Source organism: Gorilla gorilla, chromosome 4 (assembly GCF_029281585.2).
Source record: "Gorilla gorilla gorilla isolate KB3781 chromosome 4, NHGRI_mGorGor1-v2.1_pri, whole genome shotgun sequence".
NCBI classification, from domain to species: domain Eukaryota; kingdom Metazoa; phylum Chordata; class Mammalia; order Primates; family Hominidae; genus Gorilla; species Gorilla gorilla.
This window is the reverse complement of record NC_073228.2, coordinates 32,471,298-32,498,647: the sequence shown is the minus strand read 5'-3', so window position 1 is coordinate 32,498,647 and position 27,350 is coordinate 32,471,298. Positions and strand designations below refer to the sequence as shown.

Below are 27,350 nucleotides of genomic sequence, written 5' to 3'. Positions count from 1 at the left end.
TTTAATATTCCGACTCTTGTGGGGGGCTTTACAATCTAGCTGGGCAGAAGAGGAAACATGCAAATAAATTAAAATGCAGGGTCCTATGAGGGAAATGAACAGCCTTGGTGACCTAAGTTTTGATAATAACATAACTAAAAGTTCGGCTCCACAACTCAGTAGCTGTGTGCCTTGGACAGGTCATATCAGATTAGGAAAGGTGAGAATGAGTTGACGAACGCAGCACTCTGCGATCATGGTTCCAGCTCCGGGCAGAGGGTTACATCGTGTCAGGTGTGTGAAGGCAGAGTAGCCTGCAGAGACCACTGTGGCGTTGAAAAGAGGTGTCGTCGCGACCTTCGGCGCCGGAGAGGCGAAACAAGAGGGGGTCTTCGGGCCCTCAGGTATGGCTCAGCCGCCCAAGGCGAAGCGCACGTGGCAGTTGGCGGGAAATCCCTGGGGGTGGAGCCTCGTCTCGAGGTCCGGCCGCCCCGTACACGTCATCGAGCAGCTCCCCCTCCCCTTGCTACAAGTCGCACGCGCGGAAGTAAACACCTCTACGTCATCAGGGCGCGTCCTCGTCTTTCCCCTCCCATCTCCTCAGATCGGTGGACGTGCTCGCCTCCACTCGGGGCCAGGTCTATGTCCCGGTTTCCCGCAGTCGCGGGCAGGGCGCCAAGGCGGCAGGAGGAGGGTGAGCGGTCAAGAGACCTCCAGGAAGAGCGGCTCTCGGCTGTTTGCATCGCCGATAGAGGTGCGGTCCGCGGGACGGTACGGAAGCCAGCGGGAGTTACGGCGTGGGGGTTTTGGTGGGGGGATGAAAGTACGCCTTTGGCAGGCTGAGAAGAGTAGTGAGGAAGCCGTGGCGTTCTCCTGGCTTTCCAAGCCCGAGGCGAACTTTGCGTCCAATGAGCACTTTGCCTTAGAGGGGGGCGGTCCCAGATCCAAGTTAGGCGAAAACCTTACTGGGGGGCGAAAAAGTGAACCCCAACGCCCGAAATGCATTGTATTCTTAAACAGGCTCATAAACCCTTTGTTCTCTACCCATTCATCCCCCCCACCCTTCGTCGGGCCGCCAGCCTGCCTTTGGGTACAGTATGAAGGGAGCCAGTTTCCAGGAGCCAGTTTCCATGGTTACCCACCACTTGGCCTTCTGGGATATCAGTCGCTCTGAACAGGGACCTAACTTGAACCATGAATCAGAAGCAAACACAGGTGGCTTCTAATCCAGCTGAGAATTTTCTGCTGTGTTCCAGTTTTTGGTCTATTGTTAAATAAAATTGAGTTTTGTGCTTCTGTGTAAGTATGCATGTGTATACGTTGCCTTGAGCTATACTTGCTTTGAAAAGTACTTTGAGTTATGCGTGAACAAATACTCAAGTTGCTGGATTTCACCAAAAAGTTGTTCTGGGCTCATTAACCCTCACTTACAAATTGCGCTCATTAACGCTCACTTACATGAGCGATTGAACTGAGAAGTCATGGATGATCCCTTCCAGCCCTAAAATTCTATTGCCTTTCTGGTTTTAGTCCTGAGAAATTGAGTCAGAGGTATCTTTACAAGTCTTTTAATTGACTTGTTTTTCTGTTATTACAGAAGAGAAAGGATGCACGTCCCAGGAGGGAGGAACTACTCCAACTTTTCCTATTCAGAAACAAAGAAAAAAGATTATTCAAGCTGTGAGGGACAATTCATTCCTTATTGTTACTGGAAATACAGGAAGTGGTAAAACAACTCAACTCCCAAAATATCTATATGAAGCAGGTGATTTTTTTCTGTTGTAATATTGGAAATATTTTTAAAATATCCTGTTTTTAAAGGCCAGTAGGACTTCTGTACTCCATGATTGCCAGTATTTGCTTTATAGTCCCGCTTCTCTTGGCACACCCCCTTCGCCTATGTCTCCTTTGCTTCTTTATGGTCTATTTCAGGTTCAAGAATTAGTTGGGATGGCAAATTTTCCCATTTTTAATTACCATAATAATCTCAAATAGAATTACATCTAGATATTAATTCCATTTTATAGAATCAAGTTGTCTAGCAGTAGACTATTAACCATTGGATACTGAAATAATTTTGAGGGGGAAGAGATATGTGATATCTGTTGCTGCCATTAGTACTTCTTGGTTCTTTCTCTAGAGCATTATCAGGTAAATATTTATCCCCTGACTTTGCCAGCTCAAGCCAACTAACAAATTACCTTTAAAATACGTTAAGTAAAGTTAATAGGAGGCCTTTGGTTTGGACTGATCCCCCGCACTAGACCCAACAGACCAAACCAAAATGGAGTTACTCATACTGAAGTTCCACGCCACCAAGTCTAGAAACTAAATTTTTCATCTACTGAGAAATCAGGAGAAACAGATAATAGCCAAATCCCCAAACAGACCAGTTTTAGGAGCATCAAGAAGTTTCCTCTGCTATAACTTTGACAAGAAAAGTAACTTTGAAATGAGCAATCTGCTTTTTGTTTTCTGTTTCTGCTTTCCTCAGCCCTTTTTTGTCTATACAATCAGCCTCCTCTGCTCAGCTCATTGGAACACTGATTCTATTTCATGAGACGATGGGTTGATGTGATTCCAGAGTTAGAATCACAAAAGCCAATTAAAAAGTTTTGGCTGGGCACAGTGGCTCACGCCTGTAATCCCAGCACTTTGGGAGCCCGAGGTGGGCGGATCACGAGGTCAGGAGATCGGGACCATCATGGCTAACACAGTGAAACCCTGTCTCTACTAAAAATAGAAAAAAAAAAAGATTCGCCGGGCGTGGTGGTGGGCGCTTGTAGTCCCAGCTACTCGGGAGGCTGAGGCAGGAGAATGGCATGAATCTGGGAGGCGGAGCTTGCAGTGAGCCGAGATCGTGCCACTGTACTCCAGCCTGGGAGACAGAGTGAGACTCCGTCTCCAAAAAAAAAAAAAAATTTTTAGGCCGGGCGCGGTGGCTCAAGCCTGTAATCCCAGCACTTTGGGAGGCCAAGGCAGGTGGATCATGAGGTCAGCAGTTCGAGACCAGCCTGGCCAACATGGTGAAACCCGTCTATACTAAAAATACAAAAATTAGGCGTGGTGGCGGGCGCCTATAATCCCAGCTACTTGGGAGGCTGAGGCGGGAGAATCGCTTGAACCCAGGAGGCAGAGGTTGCAGTGAGCTGAGACCGTGCTGTTGCACTCCAGTCTGGGCGACAGAGTGAGACTCTGTGTCAAAAAAAATAAATAAGAATAAAATAAATTTGTTGTAATTTTGTTTTTTGACAAATGTCTTTCAGTATGACAGAACTTTCTGTCATAAGGTTTGTAAAGAGCAGTATTATATTGGATATGATTTGCCTTAAAAAATAACAAATGTATTATTCTAATGCTTCAATCTAAGGTGCCATCTATTAAGATATATCACTATTTTATATGCAGTAATCCCTTCTTATCCTTGGGAGATGCCTTCTAAGACCACTCACTGCCTGAAACTGCCAATAATACCAAACCCTGCATATACTATGTGTTTTCCTATACATACATATATACCTATGATAAAGTTTAGTTTATAAATTAGGCATAGTAAGAAATTAACAACAACAATAAAATAGAGCAGTTATGACAATATACTGTAGTAAAACTTTTGTAAATGTGGTCTCTCTCTGTCTCTCAAAGTACTGTAATATTTTTGGACCTCCATTGACTGTAGGTAACTGAAAAATTGGAAAGCAAAACCAAAGGTAAAGAGGGACTACTGTATTAGTAAGAATGGAAATGCGCCATCGATTTTAAGATGCAGCTCCATTCCCAAATATATTAAAATGGTATATGGAAGGTGCATATAGATATAGATATAGATATTTATTTATTTTTTTGAGATGAGATCTTACTATGTCGCCCAGGCTGATCTCAAACTCCTGAGTTCAAGCAATCCTCCTACCTCAACCTTCTGGGTAGCCAGGCTCCTGAGTAGCTGGGATTACAGGTGTGTACCACTGCTCCCAGCAGAAAGGTGGCATATTTAAGTCCAGTTTTAGGCTGGGTGCAGTGGCTCATGCCTGTGATCCCAGCACATTGGGAGGCTGAGGCAGATGGATCACTTGAGGTCAGAAATTTGAGACCAGCCTGGCCAACATGGTGAAACCCCATCTCTACTAAAAATACAAAATTAGCTGGGTGTGGTGGCGCGCACCTGTAATCCCAGTTACTCAGGCGGCTGAGGCAGGAGAATTGCTTGAACCCAGGAGGTAGAGGTTGCAGTGAGCCGAGATTGTGCCACTGCATTCCAGCCTGGGCAACAGAGCAATACTCCGTCTCAAAAAAGAAAAAAAAAATTATATATAGATATATATATAATTTTTTCTTTCTTTTTTTTTTTGGCTGGGCGTGGTGTCTCATGCCTATAATCCCAGTACTTTGGGAGGCAGAGGCAAGTGGATCACCTGAGGTTGGGAGTACAAGACCAGCCTGACCAACAGGGAGAAAACCCGTCTCTGCTAAAATACAAAATTAGCCCGGCATGGTGGCACATGCCTGTTATCCCAGCTACTCGGGAGGCTGAGGCAGGAGAATTGCTTGAACCCGGGACGCAGAGGTTGCGGTGAGCCGAGATTGCGCCATTGCACTACAGCCTAGGCAACAAGAGCAAAACTCTTGTCTAAATATATATATGTATGTAATATATATTCATTTATTTTTGCGTGGTTATTAATATGTATTATTTTAAATTAATATTTAAATTTCCATGATGCAAACATAGCAGTGTGTTTTTAATTTGCGAGATATTCTTTTGGAAACATTCAAGCAGTTTTGTATTGATTGGCCAAAAACAATTTAGCTCTAATAGGAAGACAATTGCTAACATTGTTGTGTTTCTTTATCTCTGGTTTTGATAGGGTTTTCACAACATGGTATGATTGGTGTAACTCAACCACGAAAAGTAGCTGCTATATCAGTTGCTCAGAGAGTAGCTGAAGAAATGAAATGCACTTTGGGATCCAAAGTAGGATACCAAGTTCGTTTTGATGATTGCAGCTCTAAGGTACAAAAGTCTTGTTGGTATTTGTTTCTTTTCTTTTACGGGACAGGGTCTTGCTCTGTCGCCCAGCCTGGAGTGCGTGGCACAATCATGGCTCTCTGTAGCCTCTACCTTCTGGGCTCAAGTGATCTCCTACCTCAGCCCCTTGGGTAGCTGGGACTACAGGAGCATGCCACCATGCCCAGCTAATGTTATAAACTTAACAGAAAGAGTGGAGAGTTCTGAAAGATTTTTAACTTCAAAGTTCAATATATATTTTAGAATTTATTTTTGTTGTTCATTGTTAATGCTTTAGCTCTCAAGTGTCTGATATTCATCCCATTTTCTCCTTCCTTAGTTTATAAATGACAGTTTATTTTCTTAGGATTCTCTTATTTATGTTTTTTAACTGTAAGGATTCTTGACATGTAGGTTTTTAAAATGTTTTATTGTAGTCAAATATATATAACTTAAAATTGACCATTTTACCATTTTGGTATACAATTCAGTGCCATTAAGTATGTTCACAATGGGCTGGGCTCGGTGGCTCACGTCTGTAATCCCATCACTTTGGGAGGCCGAGGCGGGTGGATCACCTGAGGTCAGGAGTTCGAGACCAGCCTGACCAACATGGAGAAACCCTGTCTCTTTTAAAAATACAAAATTAGCTGGGCATGGTGGTGCATGCCTGTAATCCCAGCTACTCAGGAGGCTGAGGCAGGAAAATGGCTTGAACCCGGGAGGCGGAGGTTGCGGTGAGCTGAGATCGCGCCACTGCACTCCAGCCTGAGCAACAAGAGCAAAACTCCACCTCAAAAAAAAAAAAAAGTGTGTTCACAATGTTGGGTAACCATCACCATTTCTACTTTCAGAACTTTTTTTATCATCCCAAACAGAAACTCTTATAGATAAAACCCCCATTTCTCCTTCCCCCTAGCCTCTGGTAACTTCTTTTTTTTTTCTGAGACGAAGTCTCACACCGTCGCCCGGGCTGGAGTGCAGTGGCGCAACCTCCACTCCCTGCAACCTCTGCCTCCCAGGTTCTAGTGATTCTCTTGCCTCAGCCTCCCAAGTAGCTGGGATTACAGGCTCCTGCCACCACGCCCAGCTAATTTTTTGTATTTTTAGTAGAGATGGGGTTGGTCTCAAATTCCTAACCTTGTGATCTGCCCGCCTCGGCCTCCCAAAGTGCTGGGATTACAGGGTAAACCACCGCACCCTGCTGTATCTTCTGTTCTACTTTCTGTCTCTACAAATTTGCCTACTCTGGGTACCTCATTCAAGTGGAATCACACAATATTTTGTACTTTGTGTCACTCTTATTTCACTGAGCATGTTTTCAGGTTGATTTATTTTGTGTTTGTATTCTTGAAGTCAGTGGAAAGCTGAATTAACAAAATCAGCCAATTAACAAAATCAGCAAGTGTTAAAGCATCTTCTATATTCATGGCACCAACAAATTTAAAATTTTCTTTTTAATAGTGAATATTATAATTTACGTTCCCTGTGGATTTCTTAATCCTGTCCAGCTACAAAACGATCCCTGGTTTACATATGTTCCCTAATGGGAATGGCCATCAAATGTGGCACAAGATGACTCCCCAAAATACTATCTTTTTGCCTTCCTAGTGGTCACTGTTTTTTCTTTCTTCCTTCCCTTGTTTTATGGATGTCGTTGCTGTTATTCCTACCCTTTGGACCTTTTTCTCACCCTGTTTTAATGCTTGTTGAGTAACACATTCTTATTTGGAGATAGTGTCTTGCTAAGTCACCCAGGCTGGAGTGCAATGGCGTGATCTCAGCTCACTGCAATCTCGGCCTCTCAGGCTCAAGCAGTCCTCCCGTCTCAGCCTCCCAAGTAGCTGGGACTACAGGCGTGAGCCACCACACCTGGCTAATTTTTATATGTTTATTAGAGATGTGGTTTTGCTGTGTTGTCCAGGCTGGTCTCGAACTCCTGGACTCAAGTGATCCGCCCACCCCAGCAACCCAAAGTGCTGGGATTACAGGCGTGAGCTACCGTGTCTGACCTAAGTAACACATTTTTTAATAGAGAAGAGGAGAGAGTGGGTGGAAAGTATGCACCTACCATTTTCTCATTTCCCCCGAATCCTCTAAAATAGGGGCTGAGTCAGAAAGATAAATCTCATTTCAATGTTGTTTCCCACAACTTGCTTACCCAATGCCATTGCATCATCTTGCCACTTTCCTGACTTTATTGTATTTCCTTATTGGTGATTTCTGTTGCTTTGTCCAAGAATACCCAAGTGAGTTATTTGTCCCTTTTTCTGTATAGACAGCATGTTTTGTAACTTACCATCGTTTTGTATACATAAGTTAGACTATTTTTATGTACCCTTTTGTTTAGTGAGAGTGGTTTGATCACTTAATGTTTGTACCTCTTGAGGAAAAATTTAGTTGGGAAAATAGTGGTGAATTTCTGTGACACTGCTGTTTGAACATTAGGAGACAGCAATCAAATATATGACTGATGGATGTTTACTGAAACATATTCTGGGAGACCCAAATCTTACCAAATTCAGTGTCATTATTTTGGATGAAGCCCATGAAAGAACTCTAACTACAGTGAGTATTTTAATTTATTATTTTTTTTTATTAGCAAGTAGTTTGTTTGGGTAGCTTTTTATTGTGTAGAGAATTGCCTCCTCTTACTTTTTAATTTAATTTAATTTTTTAGAGATGGAGTCTTGCTCCATCACCCAGGCTGGAGAGCAGTGGCACGATCATAGCTCACTGCACCCTTGAACTCCTGGGCTCAAGTGATCCTCCTACCTCAACCTCCTGAGTTGCTGGTACTGCAGACATGCATCAGCATATCTGGCTAATTTTTAAGAATATTTTTTGTAGAGACAGTGTCTCGTTTTGTTTCCCTGGCAGGTCTCGACCTCCTGGCCTCCGACCTTGGCCTCCCAAAGTGCTGGGATTACAGGTGTGAGCCACCGCACCTGGCTCCTACTTATATTTTAATGTATTAAAATAGGAATTGCTTGGTTAGAATAGCAGTGTATTTAAAATAGTTTGGCTGTTAAGTGTACTTGTGACTTACTAGAAATTTACTTTTCTTTCAGGATATCTTATTTGGTTTATTGAAGAAGCTATTTCAGGAGAAGTCTCCTAATAGGAAGGAGCATTTAAAAGTGGTGGTAATGTCAGCAACTATGGAATTAGCCAAGCTCTCTGCATTCTTTGGAAATTGTCCAATATTTGATATACCTGGAAGGCTTTATCCAGTCAGAGAGAAATTCTGCAATTTGATTGGTCCACGAGACAGAGAAAATACTGCGTATATTCAAGCGGTATTACTTGGCATTCGTTTAATGTCTTTTTTAAATATCTATGATCCTTACTAATTGGGTGGTTTGATGATTCATTTGTTCACTACTATTTTAATGACAGTCCTCACAGGTCCTAGAACTTTTAAGAACCAAATTTAATTTTTCTGTGGGGCAAGGGAAGTGGTGGTAAGGGAATGACTGTATTTCCACTAGCATATTATGCCTGCATTTCTTGGTTTAGATTGTGAAAGTCACCATGGATATCCATTTGAATGAAATGGCTGGAGACATCTTGGTTTTTCTGACTGGTGAGCATTCAGTATCAAGTTAAAAAACTTAAGTATTTGTAAGTAAGGAATGTGGCAACCAGATAGAGTGCTACCTCTCTTGGGAATTCTGTGCCCTTCTCAAGTGTTGCCCTAGCTTTTTCTGATTATCTGAATAATTTTAGGTAAAAGATAGATAAAAATTGTAAGCTAGCTGCCAAAGAGGATTATGTATATTTATGTCAAAGACATATGTTTATGTCAAAGACATAATAGTATGTATATATATTTTATGTCAAAGACATAGTAGTATATGTCAAAGACGTAATAGTGTATATGTATATATACGCACACATATATGTTAAATGTCAAAGACATCAGGCTCATTAGTAAATATATGTAAAACACACTGACCTTTTAATAGAAAGAAATTAAATAGTGAAATATTGTTTTTGTTGGTCTGTCTTAGATAGAAATGTAACCTGACTAAACAGACCTGAGTTAATTCCATTATTTCAAAGGACATTTCACCAGGTTCTTCTTTGGGTGGTGGCATTGTACTGTGTGATAACAACACGTAAGGTGTAGAATCTATGTGTCGTAGACAAGCATGTGGCATTTTTGGAGATCAAAAATAAAATAGTTAAATCCCAAACTAGTGGCATAACTTTTCAAGTAGCAGCACCCTCCTAATAGGAATTAGTAGTTTCCTTGTTTACCTTTTTCCTCTGCCTTGTACTAATGTCAGAAGTGAGGGACTGTCACAATCTTTGCCTTTTGGAGATTACTTAAGTATTTTGAAATTTAAACAAATGCAATAGCACCTGGACTAGCTTTTCTCCTTTGTTAACAATTTAGTGAGTCTTCTCAAATACAGGGTGAAAAGCTTGACGATGATAAATATTTTTATTCCTTTAGAGATTTAAGTTTCTTAGAAACTGATGTTTCTTCTACTTCGAATTTTATTGTTGAAATATGGTACAGCTTATGTGTTCATCTCCTTTACATTAAATGAGAGATTTACAATAACTTTTAGGCAAAATTAATTTTAATTTTGACATTTTCTTTATTTTTAAATTAATTTTTCTGTTAAGTTGCTGAAGTTATTTTTTTCTTCCCATTTTAGGCCAGTTTGAAATAGAAAAAAGTTGTGAGTTACTTTTTCAGATGGCAGAGTCTGTTGATTACGATTATGATGTTCAAGATACCACCCTCGATGGCTTGTTAATATTGCCGTGTTATGGATCAATGACAACAGGTAATTTCTCATTAGAATAGAAAATTTGATTTTTTTAAAAAACTTTTTATTGAATAATCATGTTTACAGAAAAGCAGTCAGATCTTAAGTGCTTAGGTAAGTTTCACAAACCAGTCTCACCTTTGTAACCCACATCCAGATCATGAAACAAATCAGTGAGAACCAGCATTCCTTGAGAGTAGTGATTTTTGCCTGAAGTCTTTTTACATTCACTTTTTTGAGAGTCGTGGATATCCCCCTTATTATCGTTTAGAGTATTGTTTCTCCCAGCAAAACAAAACTATTGGTGAGAATTCTTTGAAATGAGGACAGTAGTTTCTTGCTGGTATTACTGTAAGTCAAACCTAATTTGCCATTGCCACAGAATTTTTAGAAATTGTGTATATGCAGCTATATCTAAGTCTAAACACAGTGGATTGTTTTCTTTTTTTGTGTGTGTGACGGAGTCTCATTCTTGTCATCCAGGCTGGAGTGCAGTGGCGCAATCTCAGCCCACTGCAACCGCCACCTCCTGGGTTCAAGCGATTCTCCTTCCTCAGCCTCCCAAGTAGCTGGGATTGCAGGTGTTCACCACCACACCTGGCTAAGTTTTGTATTTTTTTTTTTTTTTTAGCAGAGATGGGATTTTGCCATGTTGGCCAGGCTGGTTTCAAACTCCTGACCTCAGGTCATCTGCCTGCCTTGGCCTCCAGAATTGCTGGGATTACAGATGTGAGCCACCATGCCTGGCTGTGGATCATTTTCCTTTTAAAGTAGCCATGCCTTAGTCTGCTTTTCAAGAATGATCCTGTTCTTTGGTGAATTCCAAGAGCAAATGCAAACTCTTGATTTGACATTTTGGTTATAGTAAATATTGTTGAATGAGGTTTAGAATTTGTTTTATAAAACTTTTATTATGGAATTTAACTTGTAAAATTAAAGGGAAATTAACCTTAGCCTCCTATTTGGAGTTGGAATTAGCATTTGAATGTTTTTATATTTTACATGTATGTGTATTAACAGCTTTTGTTGATTGGTTGATTCTTATCCCTATATTAACAAAGTTTTGGAATATATGTGTCAGTAAAGAACATAGATGTGCTATTTTGGAAATCTTTTTTGTGATGATATTAGCTTCTTACTCTCTATTGAAGCATAGATATCTATTTTAGATTTTGTCATCTTCGGGGAAATTCTTAGGATCATTGTTTAAGGTTCTCATTGTTTTCTCAAGATTTGGTTCACCGATGCTTTTATAATTTACATTGAAACTGATAAAAACCCATTATGTTTGGTTTGTTATTAATCATTAACTAAATATGTACATAGACATATATTTTTCTATACAGAGTAAATAATTTCATTCTTTCTTACTGCTACATTGAAAATAATGTTCTGGATTTTCTGTTGCTGCCTCTGTTTTTTTTTGTTTTTTTGAGATGGAGTCTTGCTCTGTCGCCCAGGCTGGAGTGCAGTGGCGCGATCTTGGCTCACTGCAACCTCTCCCTCCCAGATTCAAGCAATTCTCCTGCCTCAGCCTCCCGAGTAGCTGGGACTACAGGCGCGCACCCCCATTCCCTGCTAATTTTTTGTATTTTTCTTAGAGACAGGGTCTCACCATGTTAGCCAGGATGGTCTCGATATCCTGACCTTGTGATCCTCCTGCCTCAGCCTCCCAAAGTGCTGGGATTATAGGCGTGAGCCACCACGCCTGGCCTAGAAACATGACTTGTAATGAAAAATTGAGTTCTTCAAAACTTGAGTTTGACACATGCATGTTGTAAATTGGTATTTTCTTTTTATATATACTTTAGATCAACAGAGGAGGATATTTTTGCCACCGCCACCTGGAATTAGAAAATGTGTCATATCCACCAATATTTCTGCAACGTCTTTGACAATAGACGGAATCAGGTAAAACTTTTGAACTTTCTCTTAAAGTCAAGGAAGCCTATCGTTACTAAACATTAGCTAAACATTACTGAGTTTGCTTTTCTGTGCCCTCCACTAATTCCCTTCTCGCCTACTTTTTGATGTTCTTAACATGTAATCACCTATTTTGTTTTGTAATTATTGATTGCTTTGAGCAGGAAATGGAGTAGGAGGTACATACTATATTCCTATTCACACTTTTTTTTTTTTTTTAGAGACAGGGTCTCATTATGTTGCTGAGGCTGGAGTATAGTGACTATTCACAGGCGTGCAGTCATAGCACACTACAGCCTTGTATGGAGATCAATCCTCCCGCCTCAGTCTCCTGGGTAGCTGGGACCACAGGCATGTGTCACCGTACTTGGCTGTTCACACTTTTTAACTACTTGGCAACTTGAAGCTTCTTTTCAAATTTAAGATTATGTATAATGCTTCATGGGTTTCACTAAATAGGAAGCCAAACCTATTTTTCTGTACTCCCATTATAAGCATATACCTTAGATAATTTGATATTTCCTTCTACCTTGCAGCCTCACTCGGTAGAGTTAGTTTGTATATCCAATGTTTATCTGGATGTATTGTCTCTGACTTTTTACCTTTTTGTGAAAATTAACTATGATTCAGGTCCCTTATCTTTTCTGGATGTAGTAAATAGTGCTGTCAAATTTTTGGGTAAATTTAGTAAGGAAACACTAAGAAATTTTAAGTCTGGACTGACAACTAATGCAAAGTTCTTTAAGACTGGGTTATTTATCATTTACCCAATATATTTTATTTCTTTAGCTAAGTCTGATTGTCTGTCTCAGGAAGGCTGAACCTGAATCTCAAAGATCCTGTGTGTTTCTTCTGGGTAAAATGATCACCCAGGTCTGCGAGGAAGTCTAATTTCCTCTGCTTTTCTTTGTTACTTTAAAAATAATGGTTTCACTAAGGGATTAAGGGAGTGCTCTCCTGGGTAAATTAACCTCTGTAATTTTCTGTTTCCTGCACAGGCAAAAGCCATTAAATAGCATGTTTCAGAATGTTGTCTTGTTACTGCTATCCTACTTTGGTTCCTTACCTGACTTGTTCACCATTTAATTGGCTTAGAATGGCATGTTAAGGGCTAGTTGAAATTAGATTCTGAATCTGTTTAAATGGTCTGAAGCTGACTTTCAAGTTTGTGTATTTTTTTATTGAGGCAAAATTCACATAAAATTAATCATTTAAAATGAAAAATTAAGTAGTACTTAGTACATTTACAGTATTGTGCAACCACTGCTTCTGCTTAGTTCTAAAATATTTCAACACCTCAAAATAAAACCCCATACCCATTGAGCAGGTACTCCACATTCCCCTCTCGACCCCAGGCCTTGGCAACTACCAGTCTTACTTTTTGTTTGTACGTATTTTCTTTTTTTAAAAATTCTTTAGATGTGTCAGCAGGAAGCAGTATGTATTTTCTATTCTGGATATTTCATACAAATAGAATCATATAATATGTGGCCTTCTGTGTTTGCTTTCTTTCACTTAGCATAATATTTTTGAGGTTCGTCCACGTTATAGCATGTATCAATACTTCTTTTTTGTGGCTGAATAATATTGCATAGTGTGTGTGTATATATATATATATTCCATTGTGTGTGTATATATGCGTGTGTATATATACTACATACACATATGCAAAGCAATTTGTTCATCCCTTCTTCCATTAATGGTTAATGGACATTCAGGTTGTTTTTACCTTATGGCTGTGATTCATAGTGCTGATATGAACATTGGTCTATAAGTATTTGTTTGAGTACTTGTTCTCAGTTCTTTTTGGTGTACACTTAGAAATGGAATTGCTGGATCATATGGTAATTTTGTGTTTAACTTTTTGAGGACCTGTGAACAATTTTCCACCTCGGCTGAACCATTTTACATTCCCACCAACAACATACGAGGGTTCCAATTTCTTGACTTTCAAGTTTTACACTTAACATAAAAGGCATTGTGTACCTGCTAGTTTGCTAGAAAAGGAGAAACCAAAGTGGTTAAAAATTAACAAGTCTTCTTTTATTTTCCAGAAACTTAACTTGCTTTGATTCTTCTTAGATATGTGGTAGATGGTGGCTTTGTGAAGCAGTTAAACCACAACCCCAGATTAGGGTTGGACATCCTGGAGGTGGTTCCAATTTCAAAGTAAGTCTCTATGTCAAATCTTTTTATTCAAAGAACAACTGATTAGGTAATTTCTAGCTGTTTTGGGGAGACAAAGTAAATTACCTGAGAAACCCACAGAACATTTTGGGGAATTTTTGGGTTTTTTTCCTTTTGTAGGAGCGAGGCATTACAGCGAAGTGGCCGAGCTGGCAGGACTTCTTCAGGAAAATGCTTTCGGATCTATAGTAAAGATTTTTGGAACCAGTGTATGCCTGACCATGTGATCCCTGAAATTAAGAGAACTAGTTTGACATCTGTAGTTCTGACCTTAAAGTGCCTTGCCATACACGATGTCATAAGGTATGTAGACAACTAGAAAAAAAAAGAAAAACTTGTTAGCCTGGAAGCAAGTTATTGGCTCAAAAATTATTTTGAAATATTTGACTGATACATCCCTGAGAGTTGAGGCTAACCTCTTTTACAGGTTGGTTTTTATATTGGTTGCTTTTCTTTTTCTTTTTTTTTTTTTTTGAGATGGAGTCTTGTTCCGTTGCCCAGGCTGGAGAGCAGTGGCACGATCACGGCTCACTGCAACCTCCACCTCCCGGGTTCAAGCAATTCTCCTGTCTCAGCCTCCCGAGTAGCTGGGACTACAGGTACCTGCCACCATGCCCAGCTAATTTTTGTGTTTTTAGTAGAGATGGAGTTTCACCTTGTTGGTCAGGCTGGTCTCGAACTCCTGACCTCAGGCGATCCACCCGCCTCGGCCTCCCAAAGTGCTGGGATTACAGGTGTGAGCCACTGCGCTTGGCTCTATTGGTTGCTTTTCAACTAAACTAACACAGAAGACTTCCTTGCATTGCTTTAGTAGGATCTCTTGCTCATGTTTAACCTTGGCTTAATGGCGGGGTTAGTGGGTTTGTGCTGATGTTTATTTGGATCACTTAATGACCACTGTTTATTTGTAATGAAAGGTATATAATGAGCTGGGCATAACAGCTTATGCCTGTAATCTCAACACGTTGGATGGCCAAGGTGGGAGGGTTGCTTGAGCCTAGGATTTCGAGACGAGCCTGGGCAACATAGTGAGACCTTGTCTCTACAATTAAAAAAAAAAATAAAGTCTGATATGGTGCATGCTTGAGTCCCAGATATTTGGAGGCTGAGATGGGAAGATTGCTGGAGCCTGGGAGGTAGAGGCTGCAGTGAGCCATGATTGCACCACTGCAGTCCAGCCTGGGCAACAGAGTGAGACCCTGTTTCAAAAGAAAGGGGCTGGGCGCGGTGGCTCACGTCTGTAATCCTAGCACTTTGGGAGGCCAAAGTGGGCGGATCCCTTGAGGCCAGGAGTTTGAGACCCGCCTGGCCATCCTGGCAAAACCCCGTAGCTACTGAAAATATAAAAATTAGCTGAGCTTGGTGGCACGTGATTGTAGTCCCAGCTACTCCGGAGGCTAAAGCACGAGAATCACTTGAACCCAGGAGGCAGAGACTGCAATGTGCCAAGATCACACCACTGCACTCCAGCCTGGTCAACAGAGCGAGATTCTGTCTCAAAAAAACAAAACAAAAAAAGAAGGGTATACAGTTGAAAAGTGGAGTGTTTTTTTTTTTGTATGGCCAGCATCATACTATGTACCATGAAAGACAGAGTAATACTCTGTAGTTTTTTGCTTTCACTAAGCTTAAGTTATATTAGGAAAACAAGGTTCAGACACGTGAAATAAAGGAAGAACAGTTAAATTAGCCAAATATTAATATAATTTCTTGGTATAAGATAGAATATTGTTATAGATAGAAATTTCTATCATACATGGTAGGGGAATTAATGGAGGAAAGTACTATCTTCTTTATTTTGGTCTTAATTACCTTGGAATGTAAAAGTGTTCAGGAATTTTGGGGGATGGTAACCGTGCAGTTTTTAAATTCATAGTAAGTGATTATTAGGTGCATCCAAATATGTATTGTAGGCCGGGTGCGGTGGCTCACGCCTGTAATCCCAGCACTTTGGAAGGCCGAGACGGGTGGATCACCTAAGGTCAACCTGGCCAACATGGTGTAACCCCGTCTCTATTAAAAATACAAAATTAGCCAGGATGGTGGTGCTCGTCTGTGATCCCAGCTACTTGGAAGCCTGAGGCAGGAGAATTACTTGAACCCGGGAGGCAGAGGTTGCAGTGAGCCGAGATTGCGCCATCGCACTCCAGCCTGGGCAACAAGAGCGAAACTCTGTCTCCAAAAAAAAAACAACCAAAAAAAGCAAAAAAACCCCAAAACCCACAAATACTCATTGTATACTCTTGGAAAGCCAATTTGCCAATTTCAAAATGTTTTGATACTTATCATTAGACTAGAGATTTTCTGAATGAGAATATGTAGATACTGGAAAGAGAAAAGCATGTAATAAATGAAATTCTGACTGTAGCAATAAATTATACCAATGAAAAGAAGGAAAGCGCCATTTAAAGAAATCCAAAGAGCCAAATAGAAAACTTTCAGATGAACCCAGATATTAAAATAATGTCTTGATTTTTTTCATTTGGGGAAAAAGGGCCATTTTTGGAAATAGCTGCTCAGTAAGTTTGACATTGACTCTTAGTATATTCACAAAGGATAGCAGAGCGGCCTCTAACCAAGAATGAGTATATATTAGAAAAATAGGAACAATAATTAATATCATCTGCATTGAATTATTTTTCCATCTTAAGTCTTAAAAACCATAGTGTACTAAAAATCGCAAAATTTTGTTTCAAAATGCTTGAAACAAAAAACAAAGAATTCCTTTTTAAAAAGTTGTATAAAGAATAAGGAGAGGTAGACCCAGTGTTTGGGGTAGATGGTATAGGATTCATAGACGACAGAAAGCAAATGGATCTTCTCAATTATTATTTTGCTTTCCCTTTTCCATCAGGAAGAATAATTTTAAAACTGGAAATGCAAGAACAGGTCTGAATAAGAAGGAATTGATGACTAAGGTGGAAGGAAATAATGAAGGAAAACCTACCACCATAAGTGATTTTGTCTTGAGCATTTAGACATTATTTCCGTGGTGTTAAAAGAACTTGCAGATTTAGCATCAGAGTCACTGTAGGTCATCTATGAGAAATTATGCAGAATAGGTTATCAGAAAATGGTGAGAAAGGCAAAAGTCTTAATTTTTTTCATTTGGTAAAAAGGGCAGGTTCTGGAAACAACTACCCAGTAAGCTTGACATTGATTACTAGCGAACTCTAGTACAGTTTATTGAAAAATGGTTTAAGGAAATTTAATGATGATTAATGAGTATGAATTTTAAAAGTTCACAATGAATATGTCATTTTTTGTTGTTGTTGTGTTTGGTTTTGGTTTTCTGAGACAGGATCTCACTCTGTCACCCAGGCTGGAGTGCAGTGGCGCAATCTCAGCTCACTGCAACCTCCGCCTCCCAGGTTCAAGCGATTCTCGTGTCTCAGCCTTCTGAGTAGCTGGGATTACATGCGTGTGCCACCGCGCCTGGCCAAATATGTCATTATAAGCCATTTCCTTTTCAGTTTGAGGACAGGACCGTCCACATGAGTGCTCCACAAGAATTTATTGAAAGTTAACCTAATGTCTTTTATTTTCAGCACAGTATTTAACAATACTGCATTTGATATTTTGTGAATAAAAAAGTAGTCTGTAGATGACAGTACTGCTGAGTATAGTTGCCAGATAGCCCAGTCTAGAAAAGTATTAATTAATTGCTTAGTGTAGACTAGATGAAGTTTTTACTGGTATTGTGCCGAACTTAGTTTTTTCTTGATAAACATTTTTAATGATACTGAATAAAAATATTGAAGTTATGGTTATATTTTTCTGGAAAATATCTTAATATCTAATAGGTAGATGACCAAGCTTTAAAATGACTTTAACAGATTAGAACCATGGGCAAAAATCAACAGGGTATAAATTTGAAAGGATATATCTTATATCCTGTGTTTGGGATGTACAATAGCAAATACATGTGGTAGAGATCTGAAATTATCAGATCATCAAAAACTTAATATTGGCTTATACCTATGGCTCTGTTTAAAAAAATTTTTTTAGGCCGGGTGCGGTGGCTCACGCCTGTAATCCCAGCACTTTGGGAGGCCACAGTGGGCGGATTGCGAGGTCAGGAGATCGAGATCATCCTGGCTAACACAGTGAAACCCCGTCTCTACTGAAAATACAAAAAATTAGCCGGGTGTGGTGGCAGGCGCCCGTAGTCCCAGCTACTCAGGAGGCTGAGGCAGGAGAATGGCGTGAACCCGGGAGGCGGAGCTTGCGGTGAGCCCATATCGCACCACTGCACTCCAGCCTGGGCGACACAGCAAGACTCTGTCTCAAAAAAAAAAAATTTTTTTTTAATTCCACTGGCATAGACTTTGGTTACATTAATAAACTAGGTGATGGGGAATTACAGCATTCCTGTTATGTGTTGGTCACTCAACATTTGGAGTTCAGTTTTGGATATAATCAAGTTTTATGAGGAGTTTGACATACTAGTGTTTTTAGAGAATGGTACTTAGGTATGGTAGGTCTCTTAGAAACCAAGTAACTTATAAGGAGTGGTTGACAGAATTGGTAATTGGAGGAATCAAGGGGGGAAATTAATTGCAATATTTTAGAATAAGTAGTTTTTCCTTTTATATAGAAGAAGCAGCTGACTGGTTTGGTATTGCTCTAGCACAAGGGTGGCAAACTATGGTCTAATCTCACTGACTGTTTTTGTAAATAAAATGTTAGAATGCAGCCATACCCATTTGTTTATGTGTGGCTGCTTTCACTGTAATAGCATGGTTGAGTAATTGTGACAGAGACCATATGGCCTGCAAGCCTAAGCTATTTACTATCTGGCCCTTTACAGAAAATGTTTACCAATTCTTGCTGTAGAAGCTACCAGGACCTATTGGTACAAATTGTAGGAAAGCTGGCAGTAGAACAGTGTAAGAGATTATTGTTTGCTTATTATTTTTTCTTTTTATAAGAGATGGGGTCTTGCTGTGTTGCCTAGGCTGTTCTCAAACTCCTGAGCTCAAGCAGTCCTCCTGCCTCAGCCTCCCAGAGTGCTGAAATTATAGGTGTGAGCTACCATCCTTGGCCTTGTTTTATTTATTTATTTTTAAATAGGGTTATCAATCCTGGAATGGACATTGTATATAAAGTATTGGACCTTTTGTCTTCTATTGGATTTTTTTCAAGGTGAGAAGTTGGAGTAGATGATTTTTCATATCCAGATTTAAGGTGGAAAAAATAACCCAGTGCAGATGATATCAAGTAATTATTTTTCCTGTTTTTTAAAAATATATATTCATGTTTGATGGTGCTATCCCTTTTGAATATTATTGTTAATTTTCTTGTTAATTTTATTATATTTATTAATAGCGCATTATGGTAATGTAAGAGAATGTCCTTATTTTCAGGAGATGCATGCAGAGATAGTTGTAAGTGTGCAATGGCATTGTATTTGCAACTTATTCTGAGATAGTTTGGCAGAAAATAAGTACATACACATGTACACATATGTGACACAAATATGGCTAAATTAATTGAATATATTTCCCCATTTATATAAAAGCATTTTGTCCGGCCGGGTGTGGTGGCTTACGCCCGTAATCCCAGCACTTTGGGAGGCTGAAGTGGGTGGATCACCTGAGGTCAGGAGTTTGAGACAAGCCTGACCAATATGGTGAAACCCCGCCTCTACTAAAAATACAAAAATTATCTGGGCATGGTGGCAGGTGCCTGTAATCCCAGCTACTCAACAGGCTGAGGCAGGAGAATCACTTGAACCCAGGAGACGGAGGTTGTAGTGAGCTGAGATTGCCACACTGCACTCCAACCTGGGCAACAGAGTGAGACTCCGTCTCAAAAAAAAAAAAAATTAAATTAAATTTAAGAAGCATTTTGAGGCTGGGTGCGGTGGCTCATGCCTGTAATCCTAGCACTTTGGGAGGCCGAGGCGGGCGGATTGCTTAAGCACAGGAGTTCAAGACCAGCCTGGGCAACATGGTGAAACCCTGTCTCTACTAAAATACAAAAAATTAGCTAGGCGTGGTGGCATGTGCCTGTAGTCCCAGCTACTCGGGAGGCTGAGGCAGGAGAATTGCCTGAACCTGGGAAATGGAGGTTGCAGTGATCAGAGATTGTGCCATTGCACTCCAGCCTGGGCAACAGAGCGAGACTCCATCTCCAAAAAAAAGCATTTTGAGGTACTATTGAACAATTTATAATTTTCAGTACTAATTAATATTTCTCTACTATTAATACTTCTCTACTATTAATATTTCTCTACTATTTTTATAAAAGTTTGGAAAAAAATTATGGACTGCAGAAAAGAGTAGACTTGACATAGGCTGTGAAGGATGGGTGGGGCAGGATTAGGATAAGTAGACTGGTGAGAGTATTTCAGCTAAAGGGAGTCAAAAAGAATCACTTCTTGAAGTAGAGGAGTGTGATTCAGAAAAAAATTATTTCCTCTTTTGCCAAATGCTGATCATGATCATATAATTTTTTTTTAGAAAAAGATGACTTGAAAAATAGAAATAAAACCTTTTAAAGAAATTTTCGTCGTATCTATATAAAATCCTGCCATGTTCAAGGAATGCCTCTCACTTCATATCTTATTTAAACACACAGGTTTCCCTATTTGGATCCACCTAATGAGAGACTTATTTTAGAAGCTCTTAAGCAACTTTACCAGTGTGATGCTATTGACAGGTAAAAAAAAAAAAAAAAATCACAATCAAAACAGATATTGATCTCTTTTTAAACAGGGCTCTAAATACCTTTCTCTAACAGTAGAAAATAATTTCTTTAAATTGAATGGACTGTTAGTCTTTCATCACAATTCTGATTGAAAAACCAGCCGGGCACTGTGGCTCATGCCTGTAATCCCAGCACTTTGGGAGGCCGAGGTCGGTGGATCATGAGGTCAGGAGATCGAGACCATCCTGGCTAACATGGTGAAGCCCCGTCTCTACTAAAAATACAAAAACAAAATTAGCTGGGCGTGGTGGTGGGCGCCTGTAGTCCCAGCTACTCGGGAGGCTGAGGCAGGAGAATGGTGTGATCCTGGGAGGCAGAGCTTGCAGTGAGCCAAGATCATGCCACTGCACTCCAGCCTGGGCAACAGAGCGAAACTCCATCTGAAAAAAAAAAAAAAAAGGAGAAAGAAACTACACGATATAATCCCTTTTGTTTAATAAATATTGGTATTATTTAACAAGTAATTTCTGAGTACCATTTCAGTGCCAAGCATTATGCTGGATACATAAAAATGATAAGAGAGCCAGAGTCCTTGTTTTCATGTTTGTGTGATGGGGTGGTTAGGTTTGATATTAATAATTATTATTCTCTTGGATGTGCGTGGTGGCTCACACCTGTAATTCCAGCACTTTGGGAGGCCAAGGCGAGCAGATTGCTTGAGCCCAGTTGTTCGAGACAAGCCTGGGAAACATAGTAAAACCCATCTCTACTGGAAATACAAAAATTAGCCGATTGTGTTGGCACACGCCAGTAGTCCCAGCTACTCCGGAAGCTGAGGTGGGAGGATCATCTGAGCTTCGGAGGTGAGGGGTGCAGTGAGCTGAGGAGATTGCACCATTGCACTCCACCCTGGGAGACGGAGCAAGACCCTGTCTCCAAAAAAAAAAAAAAGGTAAAATTTAAAAAATAAAATTATTATTCTCTCATGTCTTCAAAGACATCTTCTTTTTTTTTTTTTTTTTTTTTGAGACGGAGTTTTACTCTTGTTGCCCAGACTGGAGTACAATGGTGCAATCTCACCTCACTGCAATCTCCACCTCCCAGGTTCAAGCAATTCTCCTGCCTCAGCCTCCCAGGTAGCTGGGATTATAGGCATGCACCACCATGCCCAGGTAATTTTTTTATATTTTGGTAGAGATAGGGTTTCACCATGTTGGTCAGGCTGGTCTCAAACTCCTGACCTGAAGTGATCTACCTGCCTCGGCCTCCCAAAGTGCTGGGATTACAGGTGTAATCCCCCTCAGCCTCCTTAGTAGCTTTGCAACCTTTGCCTCCCGGGTTTGAGTGATTCTCCTACCTCAGCCTCCCAAGTAGCAGGGACTACAGGCGCATGCCACCACACCCAGCTAATTTTTGTGTTTTTAGTGGAAACGGGGTTTTGCCATGTTGGCCAGGCAGGTCTTGAACTCCTGACCTCAGGTGATCCACCTGCCTCAGCTTCCCAAAGTGCTAGGATTACAGGCATGAGCCACCACGCCTGGCCTAATTTTCTTAAATTGAATTGAACTTCTGGAGGTGATTGGAGGTAATGTAAATTATATCTGATTTATTCTGAATGATGAATGTTACATTTGTACTCTCCTAGTGTAGAAAGACTTAACAAACTTTTTCTTTGTATTAAGGAGTGGCCACGTCACCAGATTGGGTTTGTCTATGGTGGAGTTTCCTTTGCCTCCACATCTGACATGTGCAGTAATAAAAGCTGCTTCCCTGGATTGTGAAGATCTACTACTTCCAATAGCAGCAATGTTGTCTGTGGAAAACGTCTTCATTAGACCTGGTAAGATGTTTATTTTAAGTTGTGTTTTTTAAAACTAATAGACTTGGCTGGGCACGGTGGCTCACGCCTGTAATCCCAGCACTTTGGGAGGGCAAGGCGGGTGGATTGCTTGAGGTCAGAAGTTGGAAGACCAGCCTTACCAACATGGTAAAACCCCATCTCTACTAAAAAAAAAAAAAAAAAAAAAAACCAAAAAAAAATTAATAGACTTTGTTTTTTAGAGCATTTTTTTTTTTTTTTTTTTTTTTTCACAATTTTTTTTTTTTTATTGATCATTCTTGGGTGTTTCTCGCAGAGGGGGATTTGGCAGGGTTACAGGACAATAGTGGAGGGAAGGTCGGCAGATAAGCAAGTGAACAAAGCTCTCTGGTTTTCCTAGGCAGAGGACCCTGCGGCCTTCCGCAGTGTTTGTGTCCCTGGGTACTTGAGATTAGGGAGTGGTGATGGCTCTTAACGAGCATGCTGCCTTCAAGCATCTGTTTAACAAAGCACATCTTGCACCGCCCTTAATCCATTCAACCCTGAGTGGATACAGCACATGTTTCAGAGAGCACAGGGTTGGGGGTAGGGTCACAGATCAACAGGATCCCAAGGCAGAAGAATTTTTTCTTAGTACAGAACAAAATGAAAAGTCTCCCATGTCTACCTCTTTCCACACAGACACGGCAACCATCCAATTTCTCAATCTTTTCCCCACCTTTCCCCCCTTTCCATTCCACAAAACCGCCATTGTCATCATGACCCGTTCTCAATGAGCTGTTGGGTACACCTCCAAGACGGGGTGGTGGCCGGGCAGAGGGGCTCCTCACTTCCCAGTAGGGGCGGCCGGGCAGAGGTGCCCCTCACCTCCCGGACGGGGCGGCTGGCCGGGCAGGGGGCTGACCACCCCCACCTCCCTCCTGGACGGGGCGGCTGGGCAGGCAGAGGGGCTCCTCACTTCCCAGTAGGGGCGGCCGGGCAGAGGCGCCCCTCACCTCCCGGATGGGGCGGCTGGCCAGGCGGGGGGCCGAACCCCCACCACCCTCCCGGACAGGGCGGCAGGCTGGGCGGTGGGCTGACCCCCCCACCTCCCTCCCGGACGGGGTGGCTGGCCAGGCGGGGGGCTGACCCCCCACCTCCCTCCCGGACAGGGCGGCAAGCTGGGCGGTGGGCTGACCCCCCCACCTCCCTCCCGGACGGGGCGGCTGGCCGGGCTGAGGGGCTCCTCACTTCCCAGTAGGGGCGGCCGGGCAGAGGCGCCCCTCATCTCCCGGACGGGGCGGCTGGCCGGGCGGGGGGCTGACCCCCCCACCTCCCTCCCGGACAGGGCGGCTGGCCGGGCGGGGGGCTGACCCCCCCACCTCCCTCCCGGACGGAGCGGCTGGCCGGGCAGAGGGGCTCCTCACTTCCCAGTAGGGGCGGCCGGGCAGAGGTGCCCCTCACCTCCCGGACGGGGCGGCTGGCCAGGTGGGGGGCTAACCCCCCCACCTCCCTCCCGGACGGGGCGGCTGGCCGGGCGGGGGGTTGACCCCCCCACCTCCCTCCCGGACGGAGCGGCTGGCCGATCAGAGGGGCTCCTCGCTTCCCAGTAGGGGCGGCCGGGCAGAGGCGCCCCTCACCTCTCGGACCGGGTGGCCGGCCAGGCGGGGGGCCGAACCCCCACCTCCCTCCTGGACAGGGCGGCAGGCTGGGCGGTGGGCTAACCCCCCCACCTCCCTCCTGGACGGGGCGGCTGGCCGGGCGGGGGGCTGACCCCCCCACCTCCCTCCCGGACGGGGCGGCTGGCCGGGCGGGGGGCTGACCCCCCCACCTCCCTCCCGGACGGAGCGGCTGGCCGGGCAGAGGGGCTCCTCACTTCCCAGTAGGGGCTGCCGGGCAGAGGCGCCCCTCACCTCCCAGACGGGGCGGCTGGCCAGGTGGGGGGCTAACCCCCCACCTCCCTCCCGGACGGGGCGGCTGGCCGGGCGAGGGGGCTCCTCACTTCCCAGTAGGGGCGGCCGGGCAGAGGTGCCCCTCACCTCCCGGACGGGGCGGCTGGCCAGGTGGGGGGCTAACCCCCCCACCTCCCTCCCGGACGGGGCGGCTGGCGGGGTGGGGGGTTGACCCCCCCACCTCCCTTCCGGACGGGGTGGCTGGCCGGGCGGGGGGCTGACCCCCCCACCTCCCTCCCGGACGGAGCGGCTGGCCGATCAGAGGGGCTCCTCACTTCCCAGTAGGGGCGGCCGGGCAGAAGCGCCCCTCACCTCTCGGACCGGGTGGCTGGCCAGGCGGGGGTCCGAACCCCCACCTCCCTCCTGGACAGGGCGGCAGGCTGGGCGTTGGGCTAACCCCCCCACCTCCCTCCCGGACGGGGCGGCTGGCCGGACGGGGCGGCTTGCCGGGCGGGGGGCTGGCCCCCCCACCTCCCTCCCGGACGGGGCGGCTGGCCGGGCGGCGGGCTGGCCCCCCCACCTCCCTCCCGGACGGGGCGGCTGGCCGGGCGGGGGGCTGACCCCCCCACCTCCCTCCCGGACGAGGTGGCTGCCGGGCGGAGATGCTCCTCACTTCCCAGACGGGGTGGCTGCCGGGCGGAGGGGCTCCTCACTTCTCAGGTGGGGCAGCTGCCGGGCGGAGGGGCTCCTCACTTCTCGGGCGGGGCGGTTGCCAGGCAGAGGGTCTCCTCACTTCTCAGACGGGGCGGCCGGGCAGAGACGCTCCTCACATCCTGGACGGGGCGGCAGGGCAGAGGTGCTCCCCACATCTCAGATGATGGGTGGCCGGGCAGAGCCGCTCCTCACTTCCCAGATGTGATGGCGGCCGGGAAGAGGCGCTCCTTGTTTCCTAGATGGGATGGCGGCCGGGCAGAGAGGCTCCTCACTTTCCAGACTGGGCAGCCAGGCAGAGGGGCTCCTCACTTTCCAGACTGGGCAGCCAGGCAGAGGGGCTCCTCACATCCCGGACGATGGGCGGCCAGGCGGAGACGCTCCTCACTTCCCAGACGGGGCGGCAGCCGGGCAGAGGCTGCAATCTCGGCACTTTGGGAGGCCAAGGCAGGCGGCTGGGAGGTGGTTGTAGCGGGCCGACATCACGCCACTGCACTCCAGCCTGGGCACCATTGAGCACTGAGTTAACCAGACTCTGTCTGCAATCCCGGCACCTCGGGAGGCCGAGGCTGGCAGATCACTCGCGGTTAGGAGCTGGAGACCAGCCCAGCCAACACAGCGAAACCCCATCTCCACCAAAAAAATACGAAAACCAGTCAGGCGGGGCAGCGCGCGCCTGCAATCGCAGGCACTCGGCAGGCTGAGGCAGGAGAATCAGGCAGGGAGGTTGCAGTGAACTGAGATGGCAGCAGTACCGTCCAGCTTCTGCTCGGCATCAGAGGGAGACCGTGGAAAGAGGGGAGAGGGAGAGGGAGAGGGAGAGGGAGAGGGAGAGGGAGAGGGAGAGGGAGAGGGAGAGGGAGAGGGAGAGCTAGAGCATTTTTAAGTTTACAGAAAAATTGAGTAGAAAGTACAGAGGGTTGACATTCATCCCCTCAACCTCCCACAGCAATTTCTCCTATTAACATCTTTGATTTGTATGACATATAAGTTGCAATTGGTGAGCCGATATTGACACATTATTATTAACTAAAGGGATCACTCTTTGTGTTATATGGTTTTAGCTGGGATTATAGGCATGTGCCACCATGCCTGGCTAATTCTGTATTTTTAGTAGAGGTGCGGTTTCTCCATGTTGGCCAGGCTGGTCTCGAACTTCTGACCTCAGGTCATCTGCCCGCCTTGGCCTCCCAAAGTGCTGGGATTACAGGCGTGAGCCAGCACGCCCAGCCAGGTTGTTTTCTTATTGTTAAGAGGTCTTTGCATATTTTAAATAGTTATTTAACAGATATATCTTTTGTAAATATTTTCTCCCAGTCTGTGGTTTATCTTCTAATTGTTTTGACATTGACTTTTGCAGAGCAGAAGTTTTTATTTTTGACGAAGTCTACCTTATCAATTATTTCTTTCATAGATTGTGTCTTTATTGTTGTATCTAAAAAAGTCATTGTCGTACCCAAAGTCATCTAGATTTTCTCTTCTATTGTCTTTTTAGTATTTGGACGTACAGTTGTTGCGGTACCATTTGTTCAAAACACTGTCCTTTTTCTGTTGAAATGCCTTCGCTTCTTTGTTAAATATCAGCTGACTATTCTTATATGGGTCTGTTTCTGGGCTCTGTATCTTGTTCCATTTATCTGATTGTCTGTTCTTCCACCAATACCACACTGTCCTGGTTATTGGAGCTTTATAGTAACTCTTGAAGTTTTGTTCTTCCTCTTCAAAATTGTTTAGGCCATTCTGGGTCTTTTTCATATAAACTTTAGAACCAGTCTGTTGAAATCCACAAAATAACTTGCTGAACTTGCTTGGGTTTTTTTTTTTTTTTTTTTGAGCTGGAGTCATGCTCTGTCACCCAGGCTGGAGTGCAGTGGCCTGATCTCGGCTCACTACAAGCTCTGCCTCCCAGATTCGTGCCGTTCTCTCGCCTCAGCCTCCCGAGTAGCTGGGACTACAGGCGCCTGCCACAACGCCCGGCTAATTTTTTGTATTTTTAGTAGAGACAGGGTTTCACTGTGTTAGCCAGGATGGTCTCAATCTCCTGACCTTGTGATCCACCCGCCTCAGCCTCCCAAAGTGCTGGGATTACAGGTGTGAGCCACTGCGCCCGGCCCTTGCTGGGATTTTAATTGGGATTATGTTTTAATTAAGATAGATTAACTTGCGAAGAAATGACATCTTGACAGTATTGTCTTCCTATCCATGTACATGGAATATCTCTTCATTTATTTAGATTGCCAGTAATTCATTGAGCATTTACTGAGGGTTTACCATGCCTTAGCCCTAGGACAGAAAACTAAGGATAAACAAGTTTTGTTGTTGTTGTTTTTGAGATGGAGTTTCACTCTTGTTGCCCAGGCTGGAGTGCAATGGTGTGATCTGGACTCACTGCAACCTCCTCCTCCCAGGTTCAAGCGATT

General features: G+C 43.7%; 1 protein-coding gene across 2 annotated transcripts in view; it reads left to right on the top strand.

Annotated features, from left to right (window-relative positions):
• The first annotated feature begins 521 nt into the window (after positions 1 to 521).
• DHX40 (DEAH-box helicase 40) overlaps positions 522 to 27,350 on the top strand; it is a 45,333-nt gene continuing 18,504 nt past the window's right edge. Inside the window, exons 1-12 of one of the 2 annotated variants that reach the window (XM_031011603.3) lie at positions 522 to 733; positions 1,577 to 1,744; positions 4,845 to 4,990; positions 7,433 to 7,552; positions 8,056 to 8,283; positions 8,504 to 8,570; positions 9,655 to 9,786; positions 11,580 to 11,679; positions 13,774 to 13,860; positions 13,999 to 14,181; positions 20,461 to 20,541; positions 22,212 to 22,369. In XM_031011603.3, the coding sequence (XP_030867463.1) occupies positions 622 to 733; positions 1,577 to 1,744; positions 4,845 to 4,990; positions 7,433 to 7,552; positions 8,056 to 8,283; positions 8,504 to 8,570; positions 9,655 to 9,786; positions 11,580 to 11,679; positions 13,774 to 13,860; positions 13,999 to 14,181; positions 20,461 to 20,541; positions 22,212 to 22,369 (1,582 nt within the window). In that variant the 5' untranslated portion in view covers positions 522 to 621. The remainder of the gene's footprint in view (positions 734 to 1,576; positions 1,745 to 4,844; positions 4,991 to 7,432; positions 7,553 to 8,055; positions 8,284 to 8,503; positions 8,571 to 9,654; positions 9,787 to 11,579; positions 11,680 to 13,773; positions 13,861 to 13,998; positions 14,182 to 20,460; positions 20,542 to 22,211; positions 22,370 to 27,350) is intronic. The other variant, XM_055386727.2, reaches the window with a different exon arrangement.